Source organism: Phocoena phocoena, chromosome 2 (genome assembly GCF_963924675.1).
Source record: "Phocoena phocoena chromosome 2, mPhoPho1.1, whole genome shotgun sequence".
NCBI lineage: Eukaryota > Metazoa > Chordata > Mammalia > Artiodactyla > Phocoenidae > Phocoena > Phocoena phocoena.
This window is the reverse complement of record NC_089220.1, coordinates 102,380,674-102,404,209: the sequence shown is the minus strand read 5'-3', so window position 1 is coordinate 102,404,209 and position 23,536 is coordinate 102,380,674. Positions and strand designations below refer to the sequence as shown.

The 23,536-nt window shown below is 45.2% G+C and overlaps 1 protein-coding gene across 1 annotated transcript in view; it reads left to right on the top strand.

Moving 5' to 3' along the window:
• The window catches only part of MYO1E (myosin IE), a 148,985-nt gene that overhangs the window by 5,103 nt on the left and 120,346 nt on the right, over nt 1–23,536 (top strand). Inside the window, exon 5 of the mRNA XM_065871735.1 lies at nt 22,388–22,445. Coding sequence (XP_065727807.1) covers nt 22,388–22,445 — 58 coding nt within the window. The remainder of the gene's footprint in view (nt 1–22,387; nt 22,446–23,536) is intronic.

Below are 23,536 nucleotides of genomic sequence, written 5' to 3'. Positions count from 1 at the left end.
CTAAAATTCGATTTGAGCCAAGGTCAGTGATTAGCTCAGTTTATAACTTAATTTACATGAGTAAGTAATTTTGCATTCATAGTCGCCACTTATCTGTACTTACGGACTGGGAGCTGGATCCCTGGCCATTTCTACCCAAGCCAGGGCAGTTTCAACAGAGCCCTCTTGAGGGGAAAGCTTTTCTGAAAAGAAGATAACAACTGTCATTTGAGTAGAGAAAATGAAAAAGGCAAAAGTCACATTATGATTTATTTTGTGTCATACCTAAGTAGTTAGAAGATAGCCCCTTTTTAAAAAAAATTTATTATTTATTTTTGGCTGTGTTGGGTCTTCGCTGCTGTGCGCGGGCTTTCTCTAGTTGCAGTGAGCGGGGGCTACTCTTCATTGCAGTGTGCGGGCTTCTCATTGCGGTGGCTTCTCTTGTTGCGGAGCACGGGCTCTAAGCGTGCAGGCTTCAGTAGTTGTGGCCTGTGGGCTCAGTAGCTGTGGCTCGCAGGCTCAGTAGTTGTGGCGCACGGCCTTAGTTGCTCTGCGGCATGTGGGATCTTCCCGGACCAGGGCTCAAATCCGCCTGCATTAGCAGGTGGATTCTTAACCACTGCGCCACCAGGGAAGTCCCAGCCCTTTCTCTTTTCCCTGGGCTTCAGAAGTCTAAAGGAAAACTCTAGAACTAAGAAATATTTCAGCTCACTATTTCTCAGGGTCACTATCACCCCAGTTTTGTGAAGAGATGAAAAGAGGCTACCTGAAGCAGTGGAGTAAGAATCCACTCTGCCTTTTGCTTTATATGTGACCTTGGCCAAGTACCTGACCATTACTTTCCTCATTTAGAAAATGGAAATAGAGATGCTTGCCTTACAACTGCAGTTGTCTCTTGGGGGACTGGTTCCAGGACCTCTGCAGATACCAATATCCTCTGATGCTCAAGTTCCTTTATTTAAAATAGCATAGTATTTGCATATAACCTAGTACATCCTCCCATGTACTTTAAATCATCTTTAGATTACTTATAATACCTAGTACAGTGTAAATGCTATGTAAATAGAGGCCAGCATGTGGCAAATTCAAGTTTGCTTTTTGGGACTTTCTGGAATTTTTTTTCCCCAATATTTTTGGTCTGCAGCTGGTTGAATCTGTGGATGTGGAATCTGCGGATATGGAGGACTGACTGGACTTCAGCCATCACTCCAATAGGATAATGGATGTGAAAACTCTTAGCTGTGCAGTGCCATATATTCAGGAAGGGAACCATTATATTCCTGGTGGTCGTATTTTATTGGGAGAGAGCCTGCAGGGCTCCTTTAGTATAACAGGCTGCATTAGAGTGCTGACTTTGTGCCAGTTGTGTGTATGATAAATTGTGCCACCACTCTTGCAAGGTCTGTAGAGGGCCAAATTAAAGGAGATGTTTGTGCCTCAGTGCCAGTACTTGGAGACATAACCCAGCTGTGGGTTACACTGCTTACTCCAAGGGGAAATCTAGAAGGTGCCGTAGCCTCTCGCTTTTGTGTTTCAGACAATGGATTTCATCAAGTTGGCAGCTGATTCTACCAGTCAGATTTAGACTTGATTGGAATCTGAAATTGAAGGCTTTCTTTGCAGCATGGAGCTTACCTGTTAAGCTGGTTTCTAGAAAAACCAACCAGGGTGTCACATTTTCTTTTATGTGCGAATCAGTTAATATGGTAGGTAGCTTGGAGTGATGCTAAGGGTTCGTCTCACCAGACAACTGCTGAGAGCATTTCCTTTCTCTACCCTAGAGATGCTCAAGGCTAGCAGACTAAAGTCATACGTGCCCTGGCCACAGTGTCATTTTCTCTTGGGCAGAAGTGGAGATACCTTGACCGGTCCTTACCTTCCCACACCATTTTTATATTTGAATTGCCAAAAGTCTTATTTGCCTTCAATACCTTATCCTTACATATGTACAGACCTTGTATATGCAGTTTATAATGCACTTTACATCTCATTGTTCTATTATAAATTTAATAAGATCAATCAAGCCCAAGCCCTGAGGGGTGCCAAGCACTGTGCTAGGTGGACTCTGGGGATGCAGAGAAAAGGGGACAGATTTCCCCGTCCACATGGCACTCACAGTCAAGTCAGAGAATCAGTTGTATTTACATCTAATTAATGTCAAGACAGCATGTCAAACCCAGCCCTCGAGATGGGTCCCAGGTTTAACACATTTCTCCTAATGGTCCTTTGAGTTTGGTTGTGACGCTCTTTTCGTGGATGAGGAAAGTGAGACCAAGTGGCCTTAAGTGGCTTCTGTGGTCGCCCAGCTCAAGTGGTCCGACTTGTAAGCACTGGCCTTTTCTACCCCTACACAATACCCCGCTGCTCTTGCCTTGACAGCGTGCTCTCGTAGCATGCTGCCATATCAAGGTGACAGATGAATGTCTCTGTTAATCATATAGAAGCTATATTTGGGGTTGACCTCTCTCTGCAGACATTTAGCAAAGCGCCTTAGTTATCTGGATACCTCCTAAATCTAACTTCACTAGCTAACTGATCTCCTCATTGGCCGATGGTTTCTGTTCACTTCAAGGTGTACTGTTTCTAACCTTTTTCTGCTTCACCTTTCCCCACATTGATGCTCATCCTGCCCGGGACCTGCCTGAGGTTTGAGCCAGATCCCATCCTCATTCCCTCCAGTGGAAGCATTACCCTTTTTTTTTTAGGTGTTCTTTGCACTATCTTAGAAACAGGTCTGAGGATGGGGGGAAGGTACATTTTGCAAAGTATTCATAATTAGTGTGAGGGTGTAAATTCGGGAGAAGTTAATCGATTAAATGGTATCCCTGATTCTCCCTTGATGTTATCACAGAAACTCATTTATATGGCACCCGTTTACAAAGGACTTCTGTCTTCTGTCTCACTGATCCCTCACTAACAACCCTGAGAGGGTGGGAACAAGGGAGTTTAAGTAAATCCCCCAGGCCACCCAGCCAGTAAGTGGCCGAAGAGGAAATGTGAGTCCGTTCTTCCAGCTCCCAGTCCTGGGCTTTTGCCCTCTGCCAAGTCACGGCAGAATATGGACTTAGTGATAATAAGGTTGGCCCCAGTGCTGAGAGTGGTCGTTCCTTGCTTTATTCCTTCCAACATCCAAGAGCATCTTCTCAATTATAAATGATAGCCTCCAGCATTAGCCCTGAAGACACCGCTGAGGGTCCCAAGTGCTTTCACCCAATTTCCAGGCTCCTGTTAAATCTCTGAGGGGCATGAGTGCATCACAAATGAAGGGTAGCCTTCAACATTGCAGCCGCGGGGGATAAGATTTCCTAGGAACGAGGACATTTCAGAGGAAAGAGAAGGTAAACTCTAGTGACTGCCAAGTTGTCATAATATAAATGGGGAACTTATTTTTAAGTGCTCAAATGTCCATATACATAGTAATTTGGAGTCTACATTTTCCTCCAAAGAGAATGCTTCCTGGGCTGTTGTGTACATTAACTAATGTAGGTCCTTAATTGAGGATATATATATATATGCATATATATACACACATGTATATATGTGTATATATATGTGTATATATACATTTATATATTGTGTGTGTGTGTATATATATATATTTGGCCGCGCTGCCCATGGCATGTGGAATCTTAGTTCCCCGACCAGGGATCAAACCTGCGTCCCCTGCATTGGAAGTGCAGAGTCTTAAGCACTGGACCTCCAGGGAAGTCCCAAGGAGACATTTTAAACAAATTCTGAGGATTTCTATGCTGTCACTGCTAAAATGTAAAGAGAAAAAAAAAGTATAAAATAAGCCCTCTCAAAGAGTTTGTTATTTCTGTTACTCTTGTTATGATTGTGATTTTATCATTTGAGTGTTCCCTTAGAGTTAGTCTATGAGCCCTTCAAAACAGCCTACCCACATTCTTCATAACCATACCTCCAACCCAAGGTGAGCATTTTTGGAATTTCTTTTTAAATTAGAACCTTGGAAGGCTTATAGCTAGTAAGCCATCACGGGTTTCTAGATCTGCCAGCTAGCTTATTGTCTTCAACCAGCGTCAACTTCCTTTTACATCATGTGACCCAGAGATAGGTTCACTTCCTCCTGTGATTAAGTCAGAGAGAGGGGTGGGTGGGAAGGATGGGTGAGTGAGAGTGGTGGTGGAGACTGTTAAATGGTTTAAACTTTTGGTGGTGTCTTTTGCCCATAAAGAGTTAGGAAAGGGGATGGCCTTCAGTGTGGGCAGGGTGGACAGAGCCCTGAGAACAGGAAAGCCCAGTCCACCCTCAGCCTTCCTCCAAGGACTGGTCTTGTCAGGCCTACTGGTTGGGAAGAGCTGCCCTAGATTATCTAGGAGAGATTCAAGGGGACCCAAAGCCCAGGCATTTAATGCCTGGGCTTTACTTGATGATAAATTATAACGTAGCTAATTGATCTGTAGGAAACAGTTGCTCAAATGCCTTTTCAGCTTCTCAGTGGCAACAAAGTATATGTGGCAAAGCTCTTACATTAAAGATTTAGAGATTCCAGTTAGGATATTTAAAACCTTATGCCAGGTGGGAGATAGTATCGTATACCTCACACCAAATTGTTGAGTCTTACAGCTGGGCATTAAGATTTTTTTATAAGCAGTGTTTGAGGTGGAAGAGAACAATTGTTAGAGAAAATGTAGTCAACTTCATTTAAATGGCTTAAATGATGATTATAGCTGATTGTTGTCTGACAGAGTTTGGGCTGGTGTCTCTAAAACGAAATTAACTACAGAGTTCTTGAAATGGGGTCATCAGGTTAGAATTCGGTTGTCTGCGAAGATCAATGATTTCTGTCTTCTCAGCTTACCTGGCAGGCAGGGGTAATATATCACAACTAGGTGTGAAGTGCATTTGCATTCTTTTTTTTTAGTAGTCACCAGCGCATTCAGTATTTTTACGTAATGAAAGAATTGAACATTATGGCAACAAAATTCATCCTTCACACTGGAACTACCACTGCATATTTAGGTAATTAACTGGTAAACCTTTCTGTCTTAAAAAAATAATAAAATCAGTATATCCCCAGGGCCTGGCACAGTACCTAGCAGAGGTGTTTTTTGTTTGTTTTTTTTTAATAGATCTTTATTGGAGTATAATTGCTTCACAATACTGTGTTAGTTTCTGTTGTACACCAAAGTGAATCAGCCATATGCATACATGTGTACATATTTCCCCATATCTTCTCCCTCTTGCGTCTCCCTCCCACCCTCCCTATCCCACCCCTCTAGGTCGTCTTAGAGCACGAAGCTGATCTCCCTGTGCTATGTAGCTGCTTCCCACTAGCTAACTGTTTTACATTTGGTAGTGTATATATGTCAATGCTGTTCTCACTTTGCCCCAGCACACGTGGGTTTTGTTGTTTTTTTTTTTTTTTTTTTTTTTTTGCGGTACGCGGGCCTCTCACCGCTGTGGCCTCCCCCATTGCAGAGCGCAGGCTCCAGACGCGCAGGCTTAGAGGCCATGGCTCATGGGCCCAGCTGCTCCGCAGCATGCGGGATCCTCCCGGACCGGGGCACGAACTCGTGCCCCCTGCACCGGCAGGCGGACTCTCAACCACTGCGCCACCAGGGAAGCCCAGCACATGTGTTTTTGATGGGGCTAAAATGATTGAATCAGTGAATGACTGAATAAGTGAAAAACATAGGATGAGGTTCAGGAAAAAGACTACAAGAGCAGTTGTTATTAAAAGACTGCCACCCCTGAAATTACTATTATTGATGCCAATTCTCATTTATGTTTATGAATCTTTAGGAATTTTGGAGTATACTTCATAGCCCATTACTCTAGTTAAGAGAAGAAAATTCTTTTTTTAAAGATATTTATTTATGTATTTGGTTGCACTGGGTCTTAGTTGCAGCTCCAAGGCTCCTTAGTTGTGGCTTCAGGGCTCCTTAGTTGTGGCACGCAAACTCTTAGTTGCCGCATGCGTGTGGGATCTAGTTCCCTGATCAGGGATCGAACCTGGGCCCCCTGTGTTGGGAGCGTGGAGTCTTATTCACTGTGCCACCAGGGAAGTCCCAGAAAATTCTTAAATGTAAACTTTTTACCTAAAAACTTTAATTTCTCTAATGGTGTTTCAGCAGTCGTTATTAAAAATCACTAGCCTACAAATATATTTCAGGAAGGGGATCCAGGCTTGTGTAATATTGACAGGGCAAGAGAATCTTTGGTTGCCGAATAAGCTCCCTGGTCTTCCTTTCTGTGCTAATTTGCTGTAGAGACAGTTCGGGCTTCTTTCTAAGGTTCTGTCCCAGCCACTCTGGTTGTGGAAGTGGCCATCTACTGGTAGCTCTTGTATAATAAAGTCCTATGAGGTAATATTTTTACACAATCATTTTTAGCCAAAAGAAAATATTGGCGATCTCAGGTGGTGGCAGACTCCCTCATGGGAACGAGAATGGCTGGAATGGAAGGTAGGGCATAAAGAAGGTCTTCCCTCTTTGTGGCTCAAGAACAATTGTGGGCAGCCTCTTTGAGCTGCTCAGTTGGATTTCATCCTTTTCACCACGTTGTTCTTTGCCCTTGATCCACTTGTCCCCACCTGGCTTTAAGCTCTCTGGTCCAAAAGGACTGACTTCATGTCCACCTTTTAAATAGATACTCATTCAGCAGCACTGCAGCTAAAGTAGAGAGGAGGGACGAGATTGGCGTGGGGATTGAGGCTCATAGGCACATTGATGGAGGGAACCAGAGACAAACGTCCCACGCATAACAGCTTTGCATATGGACAGACCTGATTTCCGTGTATGCATCTTTCTACGGGGCTGTCTGGGCCATTAAGAATCACCCTGATAAAAAAAGCATCACCCTGACTCATACTTCTGGTTTTCAGTTCAACTTCTAGGAGTGCATTATTTCACACCCTGTGGAGGTGGAACTTGGTGTCACAGATGAGGAAGGCAGCCCCCTACCCCCTCAGCCTATCTGGAACCCAGCAGGTGTGAGGAAACCAGCTACCACATCTCTGAGAAGCCCACAGAGATGCTCCATAGCCCTTGTCTGTCTGAAACACGCAGCTTCTGAGAATAATGCGTTCTCCCTGAGTGCCAAATAACTGGGCTTAAAATTTTAATTCTGTGAAAGCTGGTTGTCAGAGTTTGATGAGGTGCAGAATAGGTACATAGTCTCAAATTTTTATCTCCCCACAACTTGCTTAGCAGTTACAATAGGAATAAAAAAATAGAAATTATGTAGTGGAGAAATGGGACAGTACTTAATGAAATGATAAAAATGAATACCACCCACAAACATGATGGACCTCCAGACGTGATACCCTGAGAAGGACACAAAATCACTTGACTCGAGTTCTAGCCCAACATGCAAAAGCTCAATCTATTATGAGGAAACATCCCACAAACCCAAACTGAGAGAGATTCTATAAAATAACTGGCCCGAATTCTTTAAAATGCCAACATCATAAAAGACAAAGGAAAGCTAAAAAGCTGTTAGAAATTAAAGGAAACTAAACAAATACAAAAACTAAATGCAATATGTGATCTTGTACCAGGAAAAAAAAAAATCTTGTCAAAGGACATTATTGGGATAATTGATGAAATTGGAATATTGACTTGGATAAAAAGTATTAATGTGACATTTCCTGAAGTTGTTTACTCTGGTTATGTAAGAAAATTCCCTTTTTAGGAAATACATACTGAAGTATTAAGGAATAAAAGGGCATGATGTATACAACCTATTTTTAAATGGTTTAGATTAAAAAAAAACTATATATACACACACACAGAGACAGAGAGAGGGACAGAGGGGAAGCAAACGTGACAAAATGTTACAAATTGGTAGAGTATAAGAATTTTTTAAAACTTTTCTGAAATGTTGAGATTATTTCAAAATAAAAGGTTTTTTAAAACCATCCTTTCCTTATCCTACCATCAAAAACAAATTGAACAAAATGCCCAGTTGTTTCATCTACCCTGGGATGGGTCAGCAATCAGCTGAAAGGGCTGGAAAGAGACCTCTGGCCGCCTCCTGCCCCCTCACCCTTACTCCTAAGTCAAATGGCCAGATGTGGATGATTCCTGCAGAGACACCAACCAACAGCTCCAGACTCTTATTTCAAGGGCAAAAGGCCCAGGGAACTGCTAGGTGAGATTGTTCTTCTCAGCATCTCAGCCCCAGAGAGCCAAGAATCCTCTCCGCAACAGTAATGGTGGCCGCAAATTGAGGTCAGTAGGAAAACAGATCTGTTTTGGGTTGTAAAGTCGCACATAATGCGATGAGTGAACAGAAAAGAATGTACCCCAGTGAAGGGACGGCCTGTGAACTCCGGGTCTGGTTCTGAATATTCTTACGATGCCTAGCATAGAAAACAGGAAACATCAGTTAAAATGGGAAGTGGCTGTGGGCTGAATTACTGTAATTCCTCGTCTTACTTAGAAGTTGGCACGGAGTAGGCCTTCATCCACAGCCTGACGTCTCCCGCTCTACAATGTCTTGATAATTTTGCCCTTTCTTAAGGGTGATGCATTACCAAGCAAAGAGGCTCTTAGGCTGGAATTTCTACCTTTAAGTGTGTTTAGAAATTGTGTTTTTAAAGAGCTGTTTGTCCCCACCCCCCCATCTCCCGGTTAAAAGCAGCCTGACTCTGCCTCTCCTTCTGGTTCCCTCCTCCTGCCCCCTCTTTCTTTCTAAGTAGGCGAGATGCAGCACACAGAGCGACTCACAGCCTGGCTTAATAATAACCCAGCAATAAATGACATAGCCATTATCATGCTAGACAGATAAACAGAGGGACATTCCCCAAAGCTGTGAGCGCAACCACAACTTAGCTTTTCAGTCCTCCCCGCATCTCCACCATTCCTTTGGGGTCCTCTAAAGTATCAGGGAAGTTCTGGCAGCCTGTCCACGCTGTAAAATGCAGATAATCGTTCCTGCTCACTGCCTGCCTCGCTGAGTCGCTTTAGGGCTCACATGGGATGATGAATGGCGAAGTAGCGAGACACTGGAAGCAATATACAAATAAGAGCTGGTGTTGGTTCTCTTACTGGATGAGGATCTGACTAGTTTGGGCCCGTGCCCTTTGGAAGAAGGACAGTTTTTCTGTGTGACCTGGGGTGCACCCTCTGATGGGCAGTCCATCTTGGCTGTCTGTTTCTTGTCCCAAGTGCTCAGCTTGCCCTTCTGGCTTTCTTGCGGCCGCCTCTCTTCTTCCTGTCTCTCTGTTCCATCTGTTGGTTTTGTGCCTCACCAATGAGAAAGTAAGCTTGATGAGAGCCAAAGTCTTGTCTGTATGGTCTGCAGGTGTTACCCCAGTGCTTAGAATAGCGCTTGACTCCTGGTAGGCACATAACTATTGGAATGAATGAATGAATGAACAAACAGATGAAATGCTTCCCATCCTCAGTTTTCTTACCTACTGTTGGCTCCCTGTTCTGCACCATCCTGCTCATGCCCGTGATGAGAACTTGTAGTAGCCAATGGTGGACTCCTGGCCCATTTCTTGCTCCTAAGCTCCAGAACTCCAGATCCAAATGCCCAGTGCCTATGTGGAAAAAGCTCAATGAAGAAGGGATTACGGGGCTTCCCTGGTGGCGCAGTGGTTGAGAGTCCGCCTGCCGATGCAGGGGACACGGGTTCGTGCCCCGGTCGGGGAAGATCCCACATGCCGCGGAGCGGCTGGGCCCCTGAGCCATGGCCGCTGGGCCTGCTGCGCGTCCCGAGCCTGTGCTCCGCAACGGGAGAGGCCACAACAGTGAGAGGCCCGCGCGTACTGCAAAAAACAAAAACAAACAAACAAAAAAGAAGGGATTACGAGTGTAGATTCTGGAAGCAGAATATTTGTTCACTGGTGTTGATCTGGGGCAAAGGATGTAACTTCTTTCTGCCAGGGCTTCCTCGTCCTTAAAATGGGGATTAGTAATAATGCTGACCTTATAGGTTTGCTGACACAATTAAATGATTTAATACATGTAAAGACCTTAGAATGTTGCTTGGTACATAGTGAGCCCTCAATAGAGCTCACTGCACAGGGATTTTCATTCTGGTTTAATGTTCCATCTGGGAAATTGGGGTGACTGCCTTTTCTTCATATAAAAGGGGCACTCTTTATATGCCGAATCCTGAACTGTTTTCTCCCAACGAAGTGTGGGTTTATTCTTTGCTTGTGCTGTTTGGACCATGGGTACCCGTGCAGCCCCTGCTCAGCTCTAGAAAAGTGCATTCTCAACTCGGCAAACATGGTGGCTGAAACAAGTTATGAACTGTGGGACCCCAAACTCCCCTTGGTCTGCAAACTCCCATTTTCCCACCCCCCCCCCCCCTCCAGTCTAGGGGAAGATACTGTACAGGTTCACTCCTCAAGCTCTGGCTTCTAGAAATTCAGTCCCTTCTTTGGCTATGTGGATGATTTAGGCAGCAGGTAGTGGGTTATGTTCAGATAAAAAAAAGACCCCCTAAATGGGGAGGCCCCTGTTCATGTGCCGTCTTGTCTGTAATTGTAGTCCTGTCACAATTCAGTTGCGATTTTCATCACCCTGGTCAGGAAATTCATGGGGAAGGTTACTACAGCAACCTTCACTCTGCTCTGGAAAGCATATCACTTACAATGGGGCCTTTCAGTGGTGGGGCCCCGAAGCTGGGCAGTGATTTGGTCTATTCAGAACACAATGGGGCAAAACAGAATAGAAGGGAACTACACATTGTTTCAGGCTCCCGCTGCCATCTGTAGCATTGCACATCGTCGTTCATCCTTGTGCCCGACTTAAGGTTTGTTTCTCCCGTAACACACTTTTAATTTCACAACGCACATGCCTGCCAGTTGAAGTGCGTTTCATGGAAGTTTAAATAATAGTAACAATTCTATAGGGGTGTACAAACTCAGCCAGAAAGTGCTACAGAAATACCTTTGAGAAAAGGTGGTATGGGCTTTTGATTTAGAGACAAGGGAAACGCGAACTGGGTTTGTTTAAAAATATTCAAACCACTCTTCGATCGATTTGCCTGTAAGACAGCCACAGTTTTTTGTTTTTTTTTTTTTTTTTTTAAGGGAGAAAATTTTAAATGACAGGAAAAAAAAATAAAATCACCCTTGCCCTTATTCACAGCTACTCAAAACAAACCCACCCACTAAACAGAATTTTTCCTCTGATAGTAAATGACTGGTTCACTTACATTTTTTAAAAAAAACTAGAGAATGTTACAGAGGTTTTTCAAAGCTGAATTTAGCTGTTAAGCCTGTGAGCAGTAATTGTACCAAGCAAAAGAACTGTGGTTTCCTTAGAATGGAGGTTGGAAAGAAACTTTGTTCTTCTCTAATTTTTTTTTTTCCTTTAGTGCATTTACGGTATTTTATTTATTCACACGGCTTACCCCATGATCAAACAACTTTTCTTTGTTGTATGTTTATATCTCTAGGGTTGTTTCATGCCCTTCCCTTCTTTAATGTTTCCCGTATGTTTAATTTAAATCATTTGCCTTTTATCTTTCTCAGGATCTCAAGCTCTTTGTCTCTCTTCTAACCTTTGTACTCTTCTTGCTGCACCCAATTTAAAAAAAAAAAGAAATTGAAATGAGCTTTTCTTCTAAGTGCAAAGCTAAGATACTTCTGTACCTTAAACCCAGCCAACCTCCATCAAGCAAATGGTGACTCCATTTTGCTTTTGATTCCAGTGAACCTTAATTGATGTGTGGTCACTCCCAGGTATCTTTGGGTGTTGGTTATTTGATCAGTAAGTAATACTGTGCTTTTGGCCCAACTCCCAGGAAGAGAAGGGGTCACAGCCAGGGAGAACATTAGAACTGCTGGCGCTACGTTTCCTCATATTTTGGGTCTCAGGGTTCGGGTAGAAAGGAACTTCTGTGCACTTGGGAGCAGACTGTAGCACGAATCCTTGCAGCATTTCTGCAACCAGAAGCCATGCAAATGTTTTTGCAAATCCACTTGTGGTCTTGCTGGCAGGTTTTGAGCACAACCCTCTTTGTGAGGCGGTGATGTTGACATTGATTTTCTATTCACTGTCCTGCCCCAAAGTGAGCACACTGTTTTCTATATAACTGGGTGGGCACACTCTTCTCTACCTAACACTGAGAGCAGCCTCGGTTTGTCTCAGTTCTTGCATAAAGTGATTTCTGTTATTACTGCTTTGGGATCATTTGTGTGTCAACTCCAGCCCTCTTGACTCTCATTCCCGTCCGTAGTACGAGGAAGACCAGAGTTTGTTACCCACTCTTTGCAGGGCTGGGAGCGGCTGTGGTTTGGCTTTGGAAGCTCTGTAACAGGTTCCTCCAGCGGATCCCTAGCTTGGACCATTTTGGCTGAGCGAGAATTTCTGTGAGGTTATTTTTAACCTGAGTGTCTTTATTGTGTTGAGAGGCACCTTTGCCACAAAGGGAAACCATCATCTATCTGGTCCCCAAAGAATTTTGAATGAGAAGCCTGCCCTTACTGAAGACCAGGGTGTGGGGCTCTGGCTTTGAAATTGGCCGTTGAGTCCTTTGAAGGCAGAGGCCCAGTGTCACAGGGTGGCTCCAACCCTTTGGCCTCTCCACTTCACTGAGGCCTCTCACGACACCCATTATCTTTGCAGGAGTCAATCCTACCTGTGCCTAAAACGCCCCTGTTGAGAGCAGCAATCTCTGTTCCCGAGCCGAGGTTAATACTTCATCCATCTTGCCACATGGGACCTAAAAGGCAGTTCCAGGCACTGCATTTGGAACCTTGCTGTCAGAGAACGGCTCCCTTGACACACTTTCACAGAGTGGGGAATCCATTTTGTTTGTCTTCCATGGCCTTCACGGAAGGTGCTGTGGGTTTCCAAACCCACCAGTACAGATCTGGACTCCATGACTCTCTTTGGCCAAGTTTTTCATCTGTTACACGGGGATCATGGTACCTCTACAATTCCATTGAAAACAAATGAAACAAAGCACCTAACAGAGTGCTTGGTACATCGTAGGTGTCAGGAGAAGCAGTGCTCATTCCTTGTTCCCTGACCACTGTGGACCACACCTCTAGATGACGTGGGTTGCCTTTTTGATGCTGTACTGTATTTCACAGAACACAATGAGCAATGGGTAACAATCGCAGAAACTTTCTTGGATTTTCTGTGGCGTTGTGAACTTTAAGCTGGTGTGACCCACCCTGGCCTCATAATCACATCAGATATGGTTAACTTGTGTTTTGTTTTCAATTTTAGTGATTCTGGCAGACGAAAGTTACTACTGGAAGGAGCACATGGAATTCTACAGAGATCTCTAGTTAGATTACAGCTTTCCAATTTCTGTGGGCATTTCCCCACATTTTCTGGAGACTGCCTTTCTCCTTTACCTACTTGTTTCCGATTTTTAAGCCAATGCTTTGACTTTTTTTTCCTCCTTAAACAGAGGCCTGTGTCTTGGGTAGAAGGCAAGGGGTATTAGGAAGGTGGTCCCCAAAGTGCCGAGTCCATGCACCTTTGCATACAAGATAACCCACTAGAAAGCAGATATGAAAACTTCTATTTACATTTATCTCTTTTTTTAAATTTAATTAATTAATTAATTAATTTTTGTCTGTGTTGGGTCTTAGTTTCTGTGCGAGGGCTTTCTCTAGTTGCGGCGAGCGGGGGCCACTCTTCATCGCGGTGCGCGAGCCGGAGCACAGGCTCCAGACATGCAGGCTCAGTAGTTGTGGCTCACGGGCCTAGTTGCTCCGCGGCATGTGGGATCTTCCCAGACCAGGGCTCGAACCCATGTCCCCTGCATTGGCAGGCCGATTCTTAACCACTGCGCCACCAGGGAAGCCCTACATTTATCTTACTATTAGAACCTAGGAAGAAATTAAGCTCTTCAAATATCTACTGTTTGGATGGACACCAGTGCCTTTTTGCGGTCTGATTGCCAGAAGGTCGTGGTTCACAAATGATAATGTTTATTTGAATAATTTAAAATACTTAAATGCCTAGACTCATTTGATTGTTTTTCCCAGAACTTTTATGGGTGATCAAAACCTTTGCTACATACAGGCTTGCTGGGGAGGGCTGGCGGTAGAGAGCCACCAGGGCTGGACTGGGAGCTGGAAAACTCGAGTTCTAGTCCTGGTTCTGCTGCCAAGTAGCTTGCACCATGGACACGTACAGCTTCTCTGGGCCTCACACTCCGCATCTGTACAGTAAGAGCTTTGGACTGGTTGATGAATAGGCAGGGCCCCTTCCAGCTATAACACGTTCGGATTCAGAATGTAAACGTAGAAGTATCATGCCCCTTCCTTACCCCTCTTCCTTTGTAGTTTGTTTCAACCCCTTCCCTTTTTTGCCTGTAAGGCATCAGTCCGTGACTCAAGTGGTCCTTACTGTAGTTCATGACAGGCTTCCTTTTTATTTTATTTTATTTATTTATTTATTTATTTACTTACTTACTTACTTACTTACTTTACTTACTTTACTTACTTACGGTACGCAGACCTCTCACTGCTGTGGGCTCTCCCGTCGCGGAGCACAGGCTCCGGACGCACAGGCTCAGCGGCCATGGCTCACGGGCCAAGCTGCTCCGCGGCATGTGGGATCTTCCCGGACCGGGGCACGAACCCATGTCCCCTGCATCGGCAGGCGGACTCTCAACCACTGTGCCACCAGGGGAGCCCCAGGCTTCCTTATTAGTTGGTACTGGCCTTCCGCAGTTCAGCTGTGGTTTCTGAGAGAGAAGCTGATAACAGGAGACATACTTGCTGAAGTGTGAAGGTTTGGGTCATGAGAAGAAATGGCTCGGTGGGTCCTGTGTCCTCCACCAGGTGATAAAAGGGGTGAGAGGTTGGACCCAGTGTTTATCTTCGCACGTGGAGCTGTCCTGAGCCTGCAGGACTCTTGGGGACACCCACCCGCAGTGCTATTTAGGGGTGCTCTGGTGGCTTCTCCCCCTGAGATGTGCCCACAGAACCCTCCTCTCTGCCTCCCTGACAGCCAGCCTCTCTGTGGCCCTAGATCTCTCTGGATCTGGTGAACATGTCTGGTTTGTACCCTGAAAGCTCCTGGACAAACGCCTTATGGCTCCATTTTGCCCCTAGAGGAACGTGGCATCACCATGCGGCAGCTCAGGCCAGATCAAGCAAGCAAAGGGTCTAGCTGTGCCCACGCCCAAACCAGGGGAAGGTGCTGAAGGCATTTCTCAGTTCTGTATTTCTTTGTTCGTTGTTGGCTAGTGACCGTGGTGCTTGGGGGACGGCCCTCGCCCCTGCGCTCGGCTTCTATCCTGGACTTAGTATCCCCCATGGCTAATCCACGACAAAGGCTGCCCGTTCCCCCAAGACACCCCTGATCACACCCCCTTCTCCCCACCTATCGCATTCTGAAGCACACATCCTGAGTTTTCTCCTTCAGACATGCCCAAACAGTTCATTTTTCAGAAAAAGTAAATTAAACTTAAAAAAACATCAAATGAGTTGATTCTCTTGTGTTGTCATACCTCCAACATTTTGCGTGACATAAACGATACATGTTTTGTAATCAGTGCAGGAAGATGCCGTGAATGATAGCGAGTCCTGGAAGACTTTTTAATTAGGTTGATATCAATTCTGCTGCAGTCTGCTAAGTCTTTACATATTTTTCTTTTCCACAGAACGGTGTTTAAATTAGAATTTCTTCCATAGTACAGAGGAATAGTTCATTTTAAGTGACAAGGAATTGCTCTATTATCTCCCTGTTTCTATTTCCATTTCAGTTAATAATATGAATAAGAACCATCACCCGGTGTTTCCAGCTGATCTGCATCATTACTTTGGCTTCTTAATTCAATTTAAAAAATTTACTGAACAAGCTACCATTGCTTCAGGGACTGTAATTTTCAAACCAAAAATTATGACACATAGTCTGATAGGATTTTGTTTTCTTGGTTTATGAATCTACTAATGAAAGTCCTGTCAGTAGAGGTGCAAAAACTAAATCACATTTACATAGAAATTTAATAGACTACCTGAATTGTGAAGCATTAAATTCCATGAAACTGACCTTGCCAAGGTCACAGAGCTTATACTTGAACCCAAGTCTGTTGATTGTAATAAACTGCTAGATTAGCAAGAAGAAAGGTGTTCCCCAACCTTTGTACTTGAAAACAGGAGTGACGACAGGGAGGTCCCTGAAGGGACTGATAAATGCTTGACATGTTGTCAAACTAGCAGAGCTGCAGCTGAAAAGACAGAGGCTGACATCAGTGTGACTCTTCGTCATTTGTTTGATTAAAATATAAATAGGGGCAGAAGTAAAATGAACGTTTGTCATATAATGGGATTTCAACCATTGGATTCATTTTATTTTGTAGCTTGAAATGTCCTCACCCTGTGGTCAGAATTAGCCTGTTTTCCTTACCTGTCTGACAGTGGACAGTTAAGAGAAGGAGAATTGTCTTTAAGGGCAACATCTCTTCGCTTTGATCTTCTGGGCTGGGGGCATTAGGAAAGCTTTAGAAACTTCTTTCTTCCTTGGGGCAGACTCTGGGCCCAGGACCCCCATTTACCCCACTGACAGCTGCCACAGTGACATACACCTGGTTCTGAGATGAGCCAAAGCCACTGGGAATTCATTGGCCCAACTAGTACTGATTGAGCCACGACCGTGTGCCAGACACTGCCCTGCAGGCTGGGGACTCGGCAGGGAGTAGATGTGCTCCCAAGGCCATGTAGGGCCAGACTGCTTGCTCTGTGGGCTCCTAGATGCTGGGCTTTGCACACGGTACCCTATGTACCAATAATAAAAGTATCTGCTTCATGCTGTTGTGCAGATAAAAAAAGTTGATACGTGGCAATTACTAAACATGCAATAAAGCAATTACTATTATCTCTAGCATTATTGCTGTTTCCCACATCCACTGGCTTATCACAAGAACGCAATGGGTATAATGATTAAGTGCAAAGATTTGAGAGCCAATTGGCCTCAATTCGAAGCCCAGCTTCTGGGATTGGGCAAGTTAGTTAACTTCTCTGTGCTTCATTTTTCCTGCCTGGTGAGGTTGTGAGGATTAAATAAATGATCATGTATAAAATGTTGCGAACAGGGCTTCCCTGGTGGCGCAGTGATTGAGAGTCCGCCTGCCGATGCAGGGGACACGGGTTTGTGCCCCGGTCCGGGGAGATCCCACATGCCGTGGAGCGGCTGGGCCCGTGAGCCATGGCCACTGAGCCTGCGCGTCCGGAGCCTGTGCTCCGCAACGGGAGAGGCCACGGCAGTGAGAGGCCCGCACACCGCAAAAAAAAAAAAAAAAAAAAAAATGTTGCGAACAGTGCTGGTATGTAATGAGAATTAGCTGTTGTACAAGAAGAATATTCTCCCCCGGGGAGAGAGCCACTACCCTAGATTTCCTAAAGATTGAGAGGAAGAATGATAGAACAGGGCTGATAATACTTGCAGAAAGTGCTTCCCTAGAGAGAAAGAATAAATTGCAGGTGCCCAAGAGAGAATTTCCTCGTCAGCCTCAGGACAAACCCTCACCCAGGGGACCGATAAAATGTCCCATGTGTGGCTGTTTTCTGAGGCAAGAGGACTAGAGGGAGGGCCCTGGGGACCCCTGATGGAAAGTGCAGGGGATTTGGGACATGAATTCAGAGTAGTTTCTACTTGTGAAAATGAAACCTAGCCTCTCATCTGCTACCGAAAGGGGGATCTAGTCTTGCCAGGTGAGATTTTTCCACGGCAGAGAAAAATACGTCTGAGAAATAGAAGTCATTTAAATTCTCTATGGCTAGACTTGAAATTGGTGGAAATGGGCCCAGTAGAGAGGGGTAGCGGGTCCCCACGTGTGCGATATGGCACCAAGGTGCACGGTAAGGTCAGTGTGTCTGACCCCATGTTGTGTATTTTAAATCGTTTATCTTCATTATTATTATTTTTTAAAATAAATTTATTTATTTTATTTTTGGCTGCTTTGGGTCTTTGTTGCTGTGCTCGGGCTTTCTCTAGTTGCAGCGAGCGGGGGGCTACTCTTCGTTGCGGTGCGCGGACCTCTCACTGCGGTGGCTTCTCTTGTTGCGGAGCACAGGCTCTAGGTGTATGGGCTTCAGTAGTTGTGGCTCGCGGGCTCTAGAGCTCAGGCTCAGTAGTTGTGGCGCATGGGCCTAGTTGCTCCGTGGCATGTGGGATCTTCCCGGAACAGGGCTCAAACCCATGTCTCCTGCATGTCTCGGCAGGCAGATTCTTAACCACTGCGCCACCAGGGAAGCCCTATCTTCATTATTTAACACACTGAAGAAATAAAACTGGTGATTTTATGGAGATAATTGTTTAGGCTTTAGCCAAATTAAAAAGGACAGTTTATATAAAAATGTGACGCATAGGGCTGGTGCAACTTGGATATAGAAGAGTTGTAAAAGTTGTTGAAAATGAGGTTTAGGAAACATGGGAGTATAGTGTATGCAAATGAAGGCCAGAGCTCAGTGTAATCCACTGGGGAGGACATATCACCTGTGGGGCAGCAGTGAGGGAAGGGGGTCTCCTGCTTCAATGGTCTTAATACTGAAGGAATTTTTAGATTGAAAGACGTCCAAATGGAACATGCCTTTACAAATCGAAGAGGAGATTACCTTGCTTTGCAAACTTGTGGTCTGGTGTGGGCAGCTTGATGGGAGCTGCTTGTCAGCCAGGACACTCACCCTCATCCTGTTTGGGACGGGGGCATGGAAGCAACAGCTACAAAAATGATCACAGCAAAGCCTCCAGAACTGGGCAAATCATCAACCTCACCAGTAAAACCACTGTACAGTTCCTGAAGTAACATTAATACATGGTACAATGCTTCCAGAATAACTGAAGCTTTATAATATCTTTGATGATATTAAACCAGTACTTCACATTTGTAAAGTGCGTGGAAGGGGGGCCTGGCTCTTTGGAAGTGTTTCATGCCACAATTTATCAAGCCTAAGATGCTACTGGTTATGAGTTAAGCCGTGACACAACATTGGTTGTAAGACATGTCCTAGTTTCACATTGTTAGAAGTATGAAAAAAATGCATCTTAGAATTGATGGAGTATGTTAACTCTTCCTTTATAACATCTTAGCTTTGAACTGTTCACTGATATAAAAAATCCATCCTTTTGGGAGCCACATTTCAATCTGAGTAAGTGAAAGAAAGGGAGTTTCTTTTCCTACTAGGGACCCATTGTTATTTAAAGAAGAGTTTACTATAGCTGCAAACTGGGGTGAACAAAGCAGACATGGAATAACGAGAATATGGGGGAAATGTCATTCATACATATATTTCATTGTACAAAGTATTTGATCTAATTTCTTTTTCACTGAAAAGAACTGTATATGTGTGTGCACATTTTATAAATATTTACTCAGCAGAGAAATAAAACCATACAGAAAGTACACTTAGATAAATAACTGCATCATTTTAACAACTGTATTGTCACATAGAGATATCATTTTATATAAATAATATCACATATGCAATTAAAACCAAGTTTGGGCTCCTGACCATCCCTTGTTTTGTTTTGTTTTGTTTTGTTTTCTCCCCCAAACCTTTTTTTCCTTCCCCTAATCAATTAGTCCAGCCAGTGTCGCCAGCCTGGTGTGTACCATCCACACTTTGCCCCCAGATCATGTCATCATGTCATCATGTCATCATGTAAAACCAACTCTACCCCTAGAGGGATTGGGGGTTGGTATGATTGTTCCCTGGGGGCAATGTAATGTCAGGAACCTCCTTCTCCTGAGCAGGCTGCTGAGAAGCCCCGAGAGCCTCAGAGAAGCTGAGTGATTTGTGGGAGACCCTGAGGATCTTGCTGGGAGAGCTGGTCTTTGAGAGCTGCCTATGACCTTTCTGGGATCAAGCTGGTCACAGATACAACCATGCGGCCTGAGACAGTCCCAGATGATGCCTCTTGTTCCAGCTTTATTATTAACAACATCCCCTTCTGCACACAGAGTGTCTCGGTTTAGATGATAAATTAGGTTTGCTCTAGTCACTTCCAGGAAGGGTGACTCTAGCCAACCCTGGCTTAGAAACCACTGGATCTAGTGATCCTGGAGCCAGTGTCTACACTTGGCCTTGATAATGGTATCGGAAGTGAGCTGTGGTGTAGCAGAAAGAGCAAAGAAAAGAAAGTCAGAAGTCCTGATGACAAGTCTCAGCGCTGGCCCTTTGTCACAGGGATTAACTGAGGCCACGTATATGGAAATGCTACACAAATATTCAACTTTTGATCAGGTCACATGTACCTACGTGACTGAGACCAATAAACACATCCTCTACATTCACTGAGTCTCCTGTGCTCCTACTTTGTGTGCCAGCCCCCCATGTACTTTTCCATCCCCAGCCCCTCCGAGCAGAGGCAACTTGGTCCATTATAATCCCAGGCCTCACTTTACCCATTTGTAAAATGGTGACACTGCGATGGTAATATTCATGTCTTGCAGGTGTTGTGAGAATTGAATGAGATGTAAAGCTTCGGTGTATATTTATGGTTTCAGTAAAAGTCAGTTCCATTTACCTTAAAGGTTGAGGGGAATAGGGGTGTTTGTGGGCTCCTGACTGCCCACTCCCACTCCTACCCCCCACCTCTTCCAGAAACACCCCTTCCTTGCACTCTGTTCACTGTAGTTCAGCACCCACAAATGCTTGCTTCAGACATCCATCTTCACACCACCAAAATAGCGGGGGGAGTCTAAGTTCCATAAAGTTGAAACACATTGCAAGCCCAATGCTGGCTTACTATGCCTGGCACATAGACAGACAAATATTTATGGTTGATTTTTTTTTTTTTTTTTTCCATCGTTTGCGGTGGAAGTGTTTCATTCCAGGCAAACAGCAGAACTGCGAAAGGTAGAATACCCAGACTGTCGATTAAAAGATGAACGTCTAACAGATAGTTCCAAGCCTTTCCTGTTATGACTCACTGGGACAGAAAATCCCATTAAAAAACAAGCTCAGCTCATCAGGCCAGAGCCATTACCCATTGTCCATTGTTGACAATAAGAATATGGTTTATCTGCCTTTTGCAGTGATACGCTTACAACATTGGGGACATTTGAGTCCCAGGTTTTCTGGAAATCATCACCCCCAGAAAATGCTTGATAGTATTGGCATCATATTCAACATTTCTATTTATTTTTAAATTTTACTAACACATTCATATGGTTTAAAACAGCAATAAAAAAGTAAACTGTGCAGTAAAGTTTAAAATGGAGAGTGGGGGCTTCCCTGGTGGCGCAGTGGTTGAGAGTCTGCCTGCCGATGCAAGGGACGCGGGTTCGTGCCCCGGTCCGGGAAGATCCCACATGCCGCGGAGCGCCTGGGCCCGTGAGCCATGGCCACTGAGCCTGCGCGTCCGGAGCCTGCGCTCCGCAACGGGAGAGGCCACAACAGTGAGAGGCCCGCGTACCGCAAAAAAAAAAAAAAAAAAAAAAAAATGGAGAGTGAAAGTCACCTTTCTCCCCAAACCCCAGGCCTTCTCCCCAATGGAACCTTGTGTATCTTTCAAGAAAACAATTATAACACATCTTTTATTTTTTTTTTTTTTTGCGGTACGCGGGCCTCTTACTGCTGTGGTCTCTCCAGACGCACAGGCTCAGCAGCCATGGCTCACGGGCCCAGCCGCTCCGCGGCATGTGGGATCTTCCTGGACCGGGGCACGAACCCATGTCCCCTGCATTAGCAGGCAGACTCTCAATCACTGCGCCACCAGGGAAGCCCTATTTTTTTTAATTTTTAAATTTTTTTAAGGATTTTTTTTTAAAAATAAAATTTATTTATTTATTTTTGGCTGCTTTGGGTCTTCGTTGCTGCACATGGCTTTCTCTAGTTGTGGCAAGCGGGGGCTGCTCTCTGTTGCGGTGCTTGGGCTTCTCACTACGGTGGCTTCTCTTGCTGCGGAGCATGAGCTCTAGGTGGGCGGGCTTCAGTAGTTGTGGCACGTGGGCTCAGTAGTTGCGGCTCGCGGGCTCTAGAGCACAGGTTCAGTAGTTGCGGTGCACAGGCTTAGTTGCTCCACGGCATGTGGGATCTTCCTGGACCAGGGCTCAAACCCGTGTCCCCTGCATTGGCAGGCGGATTCTCAACCACTGTGCCACCAGGGAATCCCTCAAGATTTTTTTTGATGTCCATTTTTTTTTAAGTCTTTTATTGAATTTGTTACAATATTGCTTCTGTTTTATGTTTTGGTTTTTTGGCCGCGAGGCATGTGGGATCTTAGCTCCCTAACCAGGGATCAAACCCGCACCCCCTGCATTGGAAGGCAAAGTCTTAACCACTGGGCCGCCAGGGAAGTCCCAACACATATGTTCTAAAAAGTTTAGGCAAGTGCAGTCCTTGAATACTAAATCCACGTATTGACTGCTATTTTCATGAAACTGGGGATCTTGAAGATCTTCCAGGTCAGCACAGGCAGATTGCTTTCAATGACCGTGTGGAACACCTGCAGGGAGTGCCATGTTCTAATCGGTCTCTAATCCATACGTCCAGTTTTCCTCATTACAGACTTTGTTACAGTGAGCAACCTTCTACATACATCTTGGCATCCTTGGTAGATCTTGAGGTAAATTCCTAAAAATAAAATGGCTGGATCAAAGGGGGTATGCATTTTATTTTTATTTACTTTAGTTAACAGTTTATATATTGGTCTGTGTGACTGAAGTTCTTTTTTTTTTTTTAATATTTATTTGGCTGTGCAGGGTCTTAGTTGCAGCATGTGGAATCTAGTTCCCTGAGCAGGAATCGAACCTGGGCCCCCTGCCTTGGGAGCTCGGAGTCTTAACCACTGGACCACCAGGGAAGTCCCGTGACTGAAGTGTGTTTTTTTTTTTTTGCGGTACGCAGGCCTCTCACTTGTGGCCTCTCCCGTTGTGGAGCACAGGCTCCGGACGCGCAGGCTCAGTGGCCATGGCTCACGGGTCCAGCCGCTCCGCGGCATGTGGGATCTTCCCGGACCGGGGCACGAACCCGTGTCCCATGCATCAGCAGGCAGACTCCCAACCACTGTGCCACCAGGGAAGCCCTGGTGACTGAAGTTTTGACCCCTATTTCCACATGAGTCTCTAAAGATACTGTGCTGTGTATTCTTTCTACAAGAGGGTAAGGGCGTTTATGGCCACTCCTTCCCCAGGCCCTGCCCAACAGTGAGCCTGTTGTGTTTACCCAGCACATTTGATGGCCTCCCTTTCCTGGGCGTCTGAAGGACGTATGAAGAAGTGTCGTTACCCAGTATATGGTCGTCTCCTCTTTCCGGGATGAACCAAGGAAGGAAAATGCTCAGAGACACTAGTGAGAGTATGTGCAGAGCCCTGGCTGTGAGCAGGACTGCCCTGGCGCCCTCTCCGTGGGAGTGGAGGTTGGCTTTCAGGAGACAACAGTGCCTGCTTTCGTGCGCTGACTCCCCTTTGCTCACCCTAGTCCCCACCCTGCTAAACACACACCAGTTCATGACACTTCTGCTTTTAAAATCAGTGACCGGGGGCTTCCCTGGTGGCGCAGTGGTTGGGAGTCCACCTGCCGATGCTGCCGATGCAGGGGACACGGGTTCGTGCCCCGGTCCGGGAAGATCCCACATGCCGCGGAGCAGCTGGGCCCGTGAGCCATGGCTACTGAGCCTGCGCGTCCGGAGCCTGTGCTCTGCAAGGGGAGAGGCCA